The sequence below is a fragment of the Apteryx rowi genome, unplaced genomic scaffold, assembly GCF_003343035.1.
Source record: "Apteryx rowi isolate R43461 unplaced genomic scaffold, aptRow1 scaffold_57, whole genome shotgun sequence".
Classification (NCBI taxonomy): domain Eukaryota; kingdom Metazoa; phylum Chordata; class Aves; order Apterygiformes; family Apterygidae; genus Apteryx; species Apteryx rowi.
The window spans coordinates 123,567-138,560 of NW_020450838.1; the positions used below are offsets into that span (position 1 = coordinate 123,567).

The window sequence follows — 14,994 nt, forward strand, 5'->3', positions numbered from 1 at the left end:
GGCGCCGGGAGATGACGCGCGCGGCGCCCGCGGTGCGGCCCGTGCGCATGCGCAGCGGGGGGCGGGGCGAAGAGCGGGGGGCGGGGTCTCCTGCCGCGCTGTGGGGCMGGGGGGGCCGCAGCTCCCCGCGGGCTGCCCCGGCTCCCCGCGATGGGGGCCGCAGATGCACGAAACGCGGGGCCCGGCTCCCTGAGGGGCAGCTCTCTGTGGCGTGGGGCCCAGCTCCCCATGGCATGGCACCCCAGATCCACACGCTGCAGGGCCCAGCTCCCCAAGGCCCAGCTCCCCATGGTGTGGGGCCATAGCTCCCCATGGTGTGGGGCCCAGTCCCCCAAGGTATGGGGCCACAGCTCCCCACGGCGTGGGGCCCAGTCCCCCAAGCTATGGGGCCACAGCTCCCCACGGCGTGGGGCCCAGCATCCCAAGGTATGGGGCCACAGCTCCCCACGCCTGCAGGGCCTGGTTTGCAGTGGTGCAGGGCACACGGTGCGGGCCGGGCTCCACACAACGAGGGGTTCTTTTGCAGATGACAGGGCCCAGTCCCACATGGTGTGGGTCCAGCCCGCAGGGGAGGTGTTGCAGGGGCCACGTCTCCGTGGGGCCGCGCAGCCCGGCGGGCACCCGCGCTTTCCAAAGCAAACCCCCCTGCAGAGCTGCAGCACACCCCAAAAGCAGAGCAGGTTTGCTGTGACCAGACTTTCTCTGTGCTTCCGATCTCCAGGCGCCTACAGAAAAGGCTGCTTGGTTTCCAGGTTCACGTATGCAAAACCAAGCGTTGTCTGAGGTGATGGTCCATCGCTCTGGTTTCCTGTGAACATCTCTCCGAGAGAGATGCACTTTATTAAACTAACCAGTGAGCTCTGAGGCCTCCAAAAGATTGCCGTATAGGTGAAATAAGACTGAGCCATTCGTCTCTGAACAATTGTATTTAATCAAAAAAGCCCAGAAACTGCATCGTTAGTATACTCTATTTATAGGAATGCAAGGACAGAAGATGTACAGTTTGAAGCTACATCTGTAAATGATCATATATATACTGCAGTATAGTAATAACAACATGTGACAGCAAGTAATCACCTCACAACAGTACACATGAGTGATTAGACTTACAAAGAAAATATTTACAAACTTACCTTTACAAAACAACATTGTGTGCATACAAAATGAAATTTGCAATAAAACTGAAGATACATTTAAGGCAGACCAGCAATACACTGAAATAATTAAGGCTGTGGAATTACTTTGCACCTTGAAAATGCTGAGCAGTTAGCAATACTGTTTCTTTTTTCCTCCTTCAGGTGATTGTTGCAAAGATTGAAAAGCATCAATATATTCCGACTGTTTGCTCTTATCTCAGGGAATAAGCCCGAGATTTAATTTTTTTGCACTTTCTATTGCATTTGCCTTCCAAAAGTTATCAGCAAATTGATTTCAGTGGCAGAGCAACGCTGAACAGTTTGTTAGAAAGAGAAGTAAAAGCACCAGCATCAGAGGTTGGACATGAAGGTGAAATATGGCTTGAGTAGAGATGCTCTTTTTTCACTAGCTTCATAATAAAGAATACAGTTACAGCAAATATTCAGCATCCTGACGCTACGGTAACACTCACCACTATACAGATCCCAAAACGGGAATTCATCACTTGATGGCAGTGTGCAATCAGCCTAGTAAAGTGGGATTTTTATTTTGTTTCCTTGGGAAAGCACCATTTTCTGATGGAACATGAAAGAATGAGCTGGAAAATCAATCCATGCCCTGCACTACAGAAGAATCTATCTCTGCAGTGAAAAGAACAGAAACCAAACCAGGTGGTTAGCCTGTGTGTGCATTAATTATCTGTGAGACCTTTGTATATACACACTAGCCTTTACATTTGTCTCTGAAGTTTATATTATCTGAGGTCACTTGATACAGTTCTCTCATTGCAAGGGCATTAAAATACAGTTATATATAGTCGAGTCATACTGCGCGGTTCTGCGTTTAGTCTTTGTAGCCTTTATTCATGTTGTAGGTAACAAAGGCCTAATATTGTCTTCAGAAATGCTAATGAACTCCACTGAAACCACAGGATTTGTGAAGGTCAGCTGAGGGCACCAATTTTGTCCCAGCATTAACTTAGTTTAAAAATAAAATGCTTTTAGAGATGAATGTCACTGGAAAAAAAAAAAAGTTATTTAAAATTAAAAGAAGGCAGTAAGACCAAACAAGACTCATTGTAAGAGTAGGAAGAGAGAAGTTATATAAATGAAGAACCTGCATTGTTTTAAAGCATTAAAGTCTAAAACTCCTGTTTGGATGCTTTCCCTCCTGACTGCTTACTCTGGGTAGTAACATGTTTAATGGGTTTGCTGCTGGGACGTGGGAGTTTACCCCTGTGGCAACGCTTGGCCGGGTGGCTGATGAGACCTGACAAGCTTGCGTGGACACTCACATTTCCTATGTGATGGCTAAGAGTGAAACTGCCTGGCCTGGCCGCTCCGAGTAGAGAGGAGAGGAAGGCAAGTTAGCTTCTGGCTGCCACGCGCGCTCTCCAAATGTGGCCGCCTTCAGTCACGAGCACCCAGGGGCCCATGTCCTCCAGGCTCTGCTTTGCTAACTTCGTCACTGCCTGCTTTCCTGTAGGCCTGTCGTGAAGCCAAATGCCAGGGTGACGGCGTGCGTAAGCGTGCTTCGACTCCGTTAGCAAGGCAAGGCGCGGAGCAAAGGTGCCTGGAGGCGAATCTGCCCCCAGCCGGTGCCGCTGCCCTGCCGATATTACTGTGAGCCCCTCTAGCTGGTCGGAAGCGGCTGCAGAAGCGGCAGGGTACGGCTGCCATCCCACCGTCGCTTTGCCATGCTGGCAATACCCTGAGTGTTAAAGCTGCGAGCTAAAAGCTTCCCCTCAGAGTCAGCTGCTCTCTGCGGGGGTTTTTTAATGGCCTAAYGGAGCTTCATGAGAAACCATATTTCCCTGTGTTTGTTACAGGCAATAAATACTCCCTACACAGAAAATCCCGTAGTTGCAGAATCCTGCAAAGGGGGTTGGCTGTGGTGCTTCTCACTCAGTGGTGCCGCTCCAGCCCCATTTATTGAGCTTCTGTAATCTCTTTGGAACCAGGACCTGCTAGATCTGCAAAGAGACCATGGCTTGGCTAAAAATGACCTCAGGAGGGCAAGGTCAGAATACTTCCGCTGTATTTATCATACGGCAGCATTGTATGTCAACATGATATTCTTCATTCAAGCGGAACAATTAGTAAGATCATTGAGATAGATGTAAGAATGGTTTGTAATCATGAACATACCTGGAAATATTAACAGGTTCAAGTTTTCCTGAATGTCCTGGAAAAAGAGCAGTGCCCAGGAAGAGGAGTTTTTTAATATGACTATGGAAAAAGCAAAGTCATAAAGGAAAACAACCCCATAACACTCAAAAGCTTTGAAGTTCAGCACCTCCAACACTCCCTTGAAAACGAATCTCTTTCTTTGAATCTGGGCACCAAAAACTAAAAATGTACCTGCTTTCAGCCTTTTGTTTTTCCTCTATTACTTGATAGCAACTGGATGCTCAAACAGCCCTGTAATCAATTCAGCTTTTTCCCCCTATGTGTCCAAAGTGTCTGTTGTAGCAGTTCGAGAAATGAATGCAGGAAGTAAGAAAATAAAATGATAAATAACTCCAGATTTCATGTGATACATGAGAATTTGTTTGTATTAATGCCAAGCAGAAAGACTGTGGCTTAAACTGTACCCACAGGCCTAATAAAAGCTGTGGGTTTTATAAACCACACTTCCATAAACATTTTTTTAAGGGCAGCGCAATCACAGCACAAAAAGCCAGCTTTGACAAATAGGAAGGAAAGTACAAACAGTCCTGTAGTGAGAAAGTACCTGAGGCTGGTGCTAATTAAAGACACCCCTTGATGACTGCCGTCTGAAGACGTTTCGGTTGCTAAGAAATCACATACATTGCCCTCCTGCTCAGGATGAGAGTCTGTTCTTTGTCTAAGAGGTGCTGCTGAATTGCTTTGAAAATCAGCCGCGGCACTGCAGAGAGAAACTGAAATAGGTCCTAGCTGGTCTAGGATTTTCAGCCCCCTGTGAACACTGTCTCTTCCAAGCCTTTCCATGACTTTCCCTTGTGTTAAATCTCTCTCTGTCATTCACGCAGCCTGTTGTGCTGCCTCTGCCTCTGCTCTGGGACCCTGGCTCACCCTTCTGGCTGTGGCTCCCGGACCTCAAAGGTCTGTTCGTGTATCGCATGCATATGGTGCTGAACGTTTTAATGTGCTGCGCCTCCTTCCTTGTCCCCTAGCGTAATAGCCTGACCCCAGCACACTGGCAGAGCAAGCACAAAGTGAAGGTTCAGGTATCCTGCATGCCATGAAACTGAGCTTGGAGGTGGATCAGAAAAAGGGCTAGCAGAGCCCCGAGGATTTAACAGTACTTGCAGGGTATCTCCACCACCTGCTGGCAGAGCCCATTTTTGCTCCTGCAGATATATTCCGGGCTCACAGTGCAGTTATTTGGATGGTGTATTGAATTTGACCCCTGCCCTTACAAGATATCTCAGGAGAGATTATACCAAGTACATATGGTCAGATCAAGCCCTTTTCCCTAGGAAAACCTTTGGTAACAACTGACATTCCCTATTGCAGGCACAGCAACGGCTCTCAGCACTGAGACAATGTACTCACATGCTGGGGGAAAAAATCTCTTTGATCATCAGCCTACAAGACTGTAGGGTTTTATGGTGCAGGAGCAGGATGGGGAAGCACCAGCCAGAGAGGTGTTTCCCCTTCCAATCCCACTGCTAAATAGCGAAGACTTGGCCAGCCTGTGAACTGCTGATTTGTCACTGCAGACTCCCTATGTTGGTCATACTTAAGGCTGGTTCCGTCACTGTAACATCAACATGATGATGTTGCAACTTGGCTTGTGAGAGAGAAATATTTTAATTGTGAATATTTTTTCTTTTATTACAAATTAGGCTTTGGACATAAAAATATGCTTACGAATGCTTTGGTGATGAGGTGCTAACGGCAGCTGGAGAGATATTTACAAGTCTGGAAATGAAATGACATGCTTTAAACACTGAAAACGATTTTCAAGCTGTAAGCACAAGGATGAACTCACCACTCCTACTGCACTTTGAAAGGCTTTAGATGGACTTTGGGCCAAGCAATTCTGAAGCTAGAAATGGAACAGGATCCTTTATATATATATATTTATATATATGATACAATATATGTATACTGAAAACCTGTGATAGAAAAAATTGTCTTCGTCATCATCATCTAGTTTACAGATACTGCAAAAATTGGACACAGCCTTTTCTCAATGCACAGGTTTTGCAAAAGATTTCTGTACAGTGTTTATAAAACGCTTTTAAAAAAAAACCCATCATAGTCCCATTGTGCTTAGTCAAAAACAGCTGTATGTTCCAATGAATTCACTGCCTTAATCGTAGTTCCAAAAGGTACTGCATGTTGACTTGACATAGCTGAAAGCCCAAGGAGTAACATGGGATTTTTGTCTGTTCGAGCACTACCACATAACGAGAGCGTATCTAAGCTACGCCACCACAAAAGCTGATCCAACAGTGAATAGGGGCTGATCGTTCATGTCCTATGCAGGCAGAGTGTCCACGGGGAAATCAAGGGAGACCTGGGCATACAGGGCTTGCAAAATCCATCTGTGAACCTGGAGCAGGCTTACAGTGATTTCAGCAAAAACTGAATTCAGTCCAGTTCTGCAGTACACGCTAAGGTCAGCCTAATCTTACTCCTCCACACACTATTCTACTCCTAGTTGGTCATATATCTTGAAATCAGTTTAGCAAGATCAAGAGGATTTTTTTTTAGAAGGCTGCCTCTCAAAGAATAAGGCAACTGCAATTTTGGCTCTCATTTCCAGTTGGTGTTTGTTTTTGACAGCCCCATTTTATGACGGACATGGCAATAGCAAGCTTCCCAAGAAGAGCCTGCCAAGGGGAGGGAAGCAAGTACCTGCCGCTGTTATCCCTCTTCACTTTGGTTCAGAGTAACTGGGCAGATACTGCGACCTCCAGAATGATTTGTACCCTTCCATTAGGGAAACTGTGTGAAATGCAATGCCGAATACAGAGCTATATACAGACAGATCTGCTTTGTGCCTGCTCACTCCCTGCGTCTTGCCTTGGGACCAGCAGTGTAGTGTCGCAGGGATCGATTGCATTACGTTCCTGGATTCAGCCTGCTCATTAGGAAACTCTTGACGCTGGGGACTGGGTGCACGTCGTACTGGTGTCTGCGGCGCTCAATGAAGGAAGCCAAGCGAGAGGTATCCAGTGGGATTTTGGAATAGCTGCCGTTGTGTGGCTGCAGCCATGGATGCTGTAAACAAGTGGCTGCTGTTGGCCTTCTCCTGAAGTCTTCCTGAAGGATAACATTGATGAAATCCCTGGCAGCGTGGCTCACGTCGGAGAAGTACTCAGGTGGGAAGCTGAAATCTACTCTGCACACATTGATACAAGTCTCCTCTTTGCTTTCATCCAGGAATGGAGAGACACCACTTAACATGACATAGGTGAGAACCCCAATGCTCCAGATATCTGTGCTCAGGGAGACAGGAAGGCCTTGGATAACTTCAGGAGCTGCAAACTCTGCGTTTCCGAGGAGATGGTGGACATGGTAATGACCTGTGATTTGCACTGCATCTTCCAAATCTATGAGCTTGACACGAGGTACTGGGATTCTTAAGTCAATGAGCAGATTTTCTGGCTGTTGAAAAGATAATAATGAAAACTTTGTTATGTAATTATATGTAATCATGTTAAACTTTGCTCCCACAACCATGTAAGTTTGAATGGGGCTCCAGTGCAAACCATTACTGTTGCTGTCAATTGACTGGATGTAGCTGCCAGTGTTCCTATGTAAATGCTAGTATACATGGCTTCCAAGCCAGAGTGCAGTTACTTTTCATCCCAGCTTGTTTTCCCCCTGTTCTACCAACTCTTCCAGTATTTAAGATGTATCTCTCTCTCTCTCAGTGGGAGATTGAGCATTCCCTGTATGTTCTGCTCTGGGGGCTTAGCATGGATTTCGCTTCCTTTGTTGGTACTGTGAAGATTTCTAAATTTACTTCTTGCACCTTCTCCAGACTCCTCTGTGCATCTGTCCTATAGCCCCTCATCTTCATGCATATTTTACTGYTACCTCATGTCTGCATATATAAAGCAAAACTCATTACACTTCTGTTCAAATCCTTCCACTTGCTCTTCTCTTGTACAGTCTCCACCAACAAAATCAACATGCTTTTGAGCAGGATCCTGGGTCAAGACTTGGTCCATGGCTAACTCTCCTGTCACTGCCACTGTGGCTCTTGCTTCCCACTTAGCAACAGAAGGTGCTTTATTTAGCATGCTTCGTTCAAGAGAACTGTAAATAGGTCACAGAAAATAGACTTCCCACCTTGTTTTTGGAAAGTGTCTCATGATCAAATAGAGAATTTCAGTGCAGTTTCTTACCTACAAATAATATCTACTTTTTGACAGATCCTATAAATACAGCAGAAAATACAAACAGTCTTACTGAAAGAAACCTGGATAATGTAGCCTTTTGGGACTAATTTTCACATAAGATATTCTATAAAAAATCTTCTTTTTTTGTAGTAGGCAGCAGAAGAATGAAAACTCTGCCTCATATGACATGCCTGGGGATTGCAGAGTTGAGAAGTGACCTCCAAGGTGCTGCAACATTCACTATATGAGAAAGTTAGGTTTTCTCTCAGTCTCCGTTTTTAATTGACAATTAAGTCTGCACAAGCATCTTAAAAAGTAAATTATAAATTATCTGATATCCATGGCATCCTGAATCAAAGCTGCAGACCACAAAACTCGAAACATTTGATCATAACTTCAATCACTAATTCTCTGTCATCCGAGAACACGGGGATGTTGGTGAGGACAGCATTACAATACCAAATCCAGGACAGTAAGGTGCCTCCTGCCACGTGCGCTGACAAAAGAAAGTAAGAGCTGTGCTCATCTGACTGACCGCGACACTGCAGACTGCATGAATTTCTCCTCCAAATTACAGCTTGTTCTTCTTCTGAACCTCTCCCTGGGTTTGTTTCCCATCCTCTTCCCCTCTAAGGCTCTGCGGCACGATGCAGCTTGCTGCTTTCCTTTGCTGCTGCCAATCCTCTCCCCCCCGCCTTCGCCTTCCTCCTCCTCTGCCCTTGCTTTGGGCTCTCCATGGCCCTGCTGCATGCGCCAGGCTGACACGCGTTCCTCCTGGCCTGCTCTGAGCATGAGCCAGCTTGGTAGCTAAGGGGGTACAGCTCTGAGCCCAAACCATACCTGTGGACTTATTTTATACCTCCCCTTCACTCAGGAGCTACTGGCATCTCACTCCTGTGTCAGACGTCCACTCTCTCCTTCATTAAATCCCTCTTCCAGAAAGCCCTTGAGAACAAACCAGTGAATCAAGGAAATAGTGCATCACTTATTCAAAGGAAGAAAGAGACCTTGCGCTGCAGGTCGATAAGTCCCTTCTCTGGTCACCTAGCACACAAGAGGTCTGAAAGAGAGTGCTTGTCCGTTTAGGCGATCATCTCTTTGGGGCACAGACTGCACCTCCTCCCTGTCTGTACAGCAGGGAGCTGTCTGTATTAGGCCACTGAATAATAGCTTCATTCTCTTTTCTTCTTACCTTTATGTCTAAATGGGCCACTCTGCAATTGTGAAGATACTGCAAGGCTTCCATTGTGTCTCTTATGTAGAAAGCTACTTTTTCCTCCATAAGTTCGTCATGGTTCATTAGATAATCTAAGAGACGACCATCATCCATCCTGCAAACAAATCGCACCCCGCACATGAAAGATCACATGACATCTCCCAGAACAGTTAATATTTGAAAACAAAACTGCAATGGAAACTTTGTGACCTGAAAATGGAGGAAGCTAAAATAAAAGATCTAATGAGTATTTAATGATATCTCAAGATACTGCAGGCCGTGGAAGTGGTAGAGTGATTAATGCTCAATTGTTATCCCCGGTCCTTGAAAAATTTAGCAGCAGTCTCAAAGTACACTAATTTGCTCAAGGATGTATTCAATAGATGGAGGCAGTTCCTTTGAAAAACAGATCCATTTAATTACTTGGATTTGTCTATTTATTTATAGAGCTGGTTGCATAATGCAGAAAAAAAATCACTGACATTTTCAGCTGGTAATATGTTCTGTGGGAAAACTAACCCAATAAAAGTTTTCCACCTAGTTTTATTTATCTGTATAAATAAACAAGTGAAGAGCCCAAATATACTTTGTTGGCTACACTGTAACAAAGAAGAGATTTTGGATTTCAGCTGCTATTATTTCCTTATAGGGGCAAGCATAGTTGCTATACAGCTATTATCACTGAAAAGCATTAGAACAACATAGGTTTAAATCTGGCTGATGCACATTTGCTCAAATATAAAACGTGGATGAAACTGCCCCAATAAATCTGATGCTAGTCAGTGGGATAAATTAGCTGCTGATATAATTACCCAAGCTTCACTGGAGCAGATTTATTTGTCACGCTGAATCTTATTTACTGTAAGGAAATGGCAGTGGAAAGTCAGCAGAAAACGTCTATGTCACTTGATGTCACAATCAATAAAAAACAGGCAAAAAATCTTTGCTCCGCTGAAGTCAGGGTGAATTTTATCCTTGTCCATAACAGGGCTGTGATTTCTACCCAGAAACTTGAGTAAGCCCCACATACTTACAATTCCAAAACTAAGATGTAAGAAGTAGGAGACTCATAGGTATCATGGATAGTGATGTACTGAGGATGCTGTAAGTGCTGTAACAAAGCTGCTTCATGCGCTGCCTGCTCTTTCTTTTTCATTTTTTTACTAATAAATTTTACAGCAACGTCCTTCCGGGTGGCTTTGTGAACACATTTCTTTACTATGGAGAATCGTCCCCTGAAAAAAAACAGAATAATGAAGGGGACCTATGAATAAATCATGCCAATTTTTCAGTACAATAACAGACTTGTTTTCAAAGTGTTATTTGATTCAGTGCATTAATATTTCACAAGGAATCAGATTTATCTAGTTGTCCATAGCGTTTTCCAACAAAGAACTTCTGCCTCTTAGTATAGAGTATAGATTCTTTGGGGATTAGCAAACATCAAGAGCAAACAGTGTCACTTTGCTTTGTGCAGTCACAGTGATGTCCTCTAACAGTCTCCCTTGGGATCAATTTATGCTGCTACTTTTACGGGTTCTATCTTTATTTTTTACAGTAGGTCTCCCCTCCCCGTCTGCTTTAATAAAGAGCCCAAACTTTCTCTGACAATTGCAAGAAAAACCTTGTTAAATAATCACTAGCCAATCATTTTGTCTCACTGTTTCAGGCATATGGTAAGCAATTAAAAGCAAGAAGCTGACATGAAAGCATTTAGGAAATGTATAGCAGACTAGTGCCCAGTACCACTACTGAAGGTAAAAGTACTTAATGAAACCATGTGCTGAACTTGGCCTATTATTAATTCATCACTCCTCTTTCTACAGAACCAGACAGACTCCTCGTTCTTCAGCCCTTGAATTGCTTGCCCCTGATCTTTGAGATAAAGAACCAAGTTCATTAATCTGAATATCTTGTATGTATGTCCCTTATCTGCTGCCTGCACAAAGCACCAAGGGCTGGCAACATATGCAGCACCTAGCTGGACTCCTGCTTAACTGACTATCCCGTTCAGCAAAGCACTTAAGCATGTGATTTAAGTTAGTCACATGCCCAAGTGTTTTGACAAACTCAGTCTTTGAGGTTTAAGCATATCCAGAACTGGCAAATTATCATGACTTCAAAAGCTCACATCAAATCAGAGATGTCAGAGGAGATAACAGCAAAAGCTGGCAGTGGCTGACAAAGACTGCGCTGCCTAATCGTTTAGAAGTTTGCATTTTGTCACCCATTTCCAAGCTGCAATCCTCAGATCACAATTGGTCTTGAAAAACAAGATATAGTCAGCATTTTAGCCAGTCCATATTTTAACCAAAAATTAATGTGCAATGCTTTTTGAAATGAAAAGCATTTTTCGAGCTAACTGCAAAAAACACCCTAAACTTTCTTCCAGGGAAAAAGCCTCAAGCCATTGTTTTGGTGTTTTACTTCAGTGATAAGCAGGGTTAATATTACCTCCCAATCTCATGCAGCTCTGCATAAGCGAGGTCAAAGTTTTCCTTCCATGAAATAGTGGCACCATCAGCAGCAGAGTCTTTGGGAGAAGAAAGTATATTCAAGAAAGTGTAAAGTTACAGACAGTTTCTGCTGTGGACTTTAAACTACGTATCTTTAAATTATGCAAGAATATATTACTTAAAACAGCAAACATTACCGCTAAGAGCCTAATTTCATACCTCTCAGGCACAACTCCAGTGTGTAGGAGCACTAAAAACCAGAGCAGCTCAGAGGAGGGTGGGGGTAGGGTGAATTCAGCTCTGTCCTTGCAATTCGGGGCTGTTCCAGAGGGCCACAGTACAACGCAGGCAGGCTAAGGGCACGTCGGCAGGTACCGGGGAGGCAGGGCGAGGCACGGGGGCATAAGTCCAGCCTGCACAGGCATCAGCAGCCCYGAACACGTGAGAGCTCTTGTTTCATCCAGCCCACGCTATCCAGGCCGGTCAGAGACCTAGTTACGCACTGCAGCTACCAAAACATGGGGAAGTCTGTGCTCTGTCCGCGGCACCTCCTGAGTCAGCTCTGTCCCAAATTCCCACAGCTCTGTGCGCTAGGGACTTGCCTCCAGCACAGCCTCCCTATGTCAGGGCTGCTGCTGGGAGGGTTACTTTTTGCAGACTGATTTGTGGACCCCAGTTAAACTGCCCACTAGRAGCCCCTGGGATTGCAGGCGTTGCTCTGGGGCTAGGGAGGCGTCACTTCGCACCTTTGCTGTGCGGGCGACTCACTGGGCAGGACGCAGAGCTCAAGCACAGCCCCAAGCCTCTCTGCAGTTACCTAGAGAGTAAAGTACATGCCGGTAGCAGCCTTTAACCCAAGCCACGTCACCACGGCTGCTGTCATGGTGGGATGGGACTGCTTCTCCCCTGCTGCAGACAGAGAGCACGGGTCTCGGGCAGAAATCAGGGAGAAGATGGGACCTGTTGGGAAGTTGCAAGAGCTTCTGTCACAGAGAGGGTAGGTTAGGAGACCTGGTATGGGAACAGTCCTGAGGAGTCCTAGAGGCAGGAGCTGGCTCTATGCATCTCCCACTCTTTCTCTCATATTCATGCCAGCTTCAGGACCAACATTTGTACCAGGACCCATCAAAGCACAAGCCCAGCTTGCTGCACTGACCTCGTGCATCGGGTGTCCTGCTCACCCTGAAGCGTCACCCCTCCTTGCCGTGCCTACTCACCATACTCGGGGAGCCTCACAAACTCGGATGGGTCACTGGGCAAGCTGATCCCCCAAGGGTTGCTGGCGCTCACTCGAAACTGGTACTGGCAGCCCGGGGTCAGGTCTTCAATGACGAGGTAAGTGTCCAAAGTTGAGGCTACCGACTGCTGCCAGACCTGTGAGCCTGCATTTTAAGGGGGTAGGGGTGAGAGAAGGAGGGAGAGAAGGAGAGCTGAGGAAACACAGTCTCAATGTGTGAACCCAGAGCCTGTCCTTGCTGCCCAGAGCGGGGATATACAGGGGCATGCTAGAGGCCTTTTCATAAACCGATAACAACATGACAACAAAGCATGTACAGAGACTTGCTCTGCCCAACTCATGCAAAGGAACGTGCCCTGGGAGGTTAAAATCCACCGGGTTTTTAAAAGACAAAGCTAAGGCAGACTGCTTTATTGCTGCTAAACCAGATCTGGACAATAGGGAGCTATTTTGTGTTGCAGCCACCTTCCAATCTGGCTAAATGAGATGCCCCTCACTTGACTGATAGTGATGGAAAAGCCACAGCCCAAGGACAAGATGATAAATGCAGAAGTCTGGCAGTGGCTGCGTACTACAGGTGATTTCTCCAGGTGGGCAATAAGACAGGAAAGGAGGACTGAKTTGATGACAGCTCAGCTATGAGAGAAGCAGTAGCAGAAATACTGCAGGAAAAATATGGAGGAGGTGGGAAGGAAGTCCCAGGTGAAGCCGAGAAAGCCCTTCAGTGCAGTCAAAGCGCTTTCAYGGACAAGGTGCTTTCAGAGACAGCGGTGGTGAGAGGGACGCCTGGAGCTGCTGGAGGAGAAATGGCTTCCTGAGGCTTAGCACGGGCTCTTTGCAGATAAACAGGACTGCAGCAATGTGTGACTCTATCACGTGTTCCTCCTCCTAATGGAAATAAAACCCAAATGTTGCCTAACCTGTGGCCTCAAAAGAAGCAATACTTTGTCCATCTCATAGGAATATACATGGTCACAAAACAGAAAAGGACCCCTAGGGACACTGAGCCCTGTCACTTCCAATAATTTCTTTCACGAATATATCAAACTTTATCTTAAAACTAGTAAGTTCATGGCTTTTTAGCTTTACATTATTTATCATGATCTATTTATTCCATGTATAATACTGGAAAATTCAGATTGCCAAGTCCCACTTAGAAGATCAAGGTTGGTTATGCAGGGAAAAGTCAGTGATTCCTTTGGAGTGGGAGGAATATTGAAAACACGTACGCTTTTTACTATTTGTTTTGAGGGCTGTTGTTAATAGAAGAGCTTTTATTCTTTCTCAAATGTGCCAGTCACACTGATGGCAAGAGCAAGGGTTAAGGCAGAGTATTTGCTAAGTAGAGGGATTAATAGGATGGTGTGATTAAGTTTGCACATTTACTAACATGGGATAGGGTTTTCTGAAGGATGAAGGGAAAGAACAGGAGGYCACATACCTAAGGCAAGGTTTACGGCCCAGGTAGCATCACACCTTCACACGGAGAATGAAAAAAGGGAAGTGACTCATTTCAAATGCTCTTGACAAGAAAACACGCCTGTGCATATGGGAACAACAGTGCATTTATTATCTGTTTACTTTTGCAGGGGGGAAAGCACGGCTGGAGTTAAGAACAAATGGATTTCAGAGCTGAGTTTGAAAAGTATGCAGGAAACTGCAACACTATCCAGGACAAAAAATAATGAGGCTGCTTGTTTTTGCATTCCCAGGAAAAATATGCCAGAATGGTTTGATTGGTACCACAGTGGTAAAAGGCAAATGATGAAAGGATGCCTTACCGCTGGATATGTTTTAGCCTACCAGATATGTTTTAGCCTAACACACTTACTGGCCTTAAGTGACTGGAGGAAACAGAAAGGTCTGTGATACACAAGAAGCTGGACTGTATAATGGAAGGGTTTCTTCTGGCTTTGTGATCCATGAGCAATAGAGAGCAGCACCACGGGTACCCAGTGGTGGCAAGGATGGTTTTGGGGATCTATTGCTCCAAAAAGGAGAATTACTATATTCTCTTTTTCTCAGCTGGTGAGCACAGCCCAAACCCCTTACCTTCTTCTCTGTACTCCACAGTGTAGCCTGAAATGGTGCAATTTCCTGTGCTGGATGGGGGTAACCAGCGTAGGATCACGGAGGTACAGCTTCTCTCCTGAGCAATKGGGCGATTTGGGGCAGCTGGAACACCTTGGGAACAGAAAATACGCATACAATCCAGCAACATGTCAAAAGCACTAGTGCTTTATTGTAAAGATTTGGTACATTGTTCAGGCCACTAAGCAGYGACTGTGCCTTGCAGAGGGAGCATCCTGGTTTATTGTGTATCAAGAGAGCAAGCGCAGGAAAGGCAATGCCACGGTCTCCTTCACCTACTACCTTGGGTCTGACACCTCCATACCAGGAGCTAGAAAAAACCAGTGGCTCTTGCATGCCCTGCTGCCTGGACAGGGTTACACAATATTACAGAGCAGTGGGAATTTCTTTCTGCTCGCAGCTTGTGATAAACTTTAGTGTGACTCCCAAGTGCCCATTTTCATAGTAGCATTTAGGGAGCAAAGGAAAGCAGCTGCAGTTATTGATCGTCACCGTCACTGAGGCCAGCTCGCTA

General features: G+C 45.5%; 1 protein-coding gene across 1 annotated transcript in view; it reads right to left on the reverse strand.

Moving 5' to 3' along the window:
• Positions 1–4,919: 4,919 nt before the first annotated feature.
• The window catches only part of LOC112973831 (kalirin-like), a 62,832-nt gene continuing 52,757 nt past the window's right edge, over positions 4,920–14,994 (reverse strand). Inside the window, exons 20-25 of the mRNA XM_026082187.1 lie at positions 14,442–14,573; positions 12,370–12,534; positions 11,151–11,229; positions 9,731–9,931; positions 8,673–8,811; positions 4,920–6,740 (exon numbers count right to left, since the gene is read on the reverse strand). Coding sequence (XP_025937972.1) covers positions 6,195–6,740; positions 8,673–8,811; positions 9,731–9,931; positions 11,151–11,229; positions 12,370–12,534; positions 14,442–14,573 — 1,262 coding nt within the window. The 3' untranslated portion in view covers positions 4,920–6,194. The remainder of the gene's footprint in view (positions 6,741–8,672; positions 8,812–9,730; positions 9,932–11,150; positions 11,230–12,369; positions 12,535–14,441; positions 14,574–14,994) is intronic.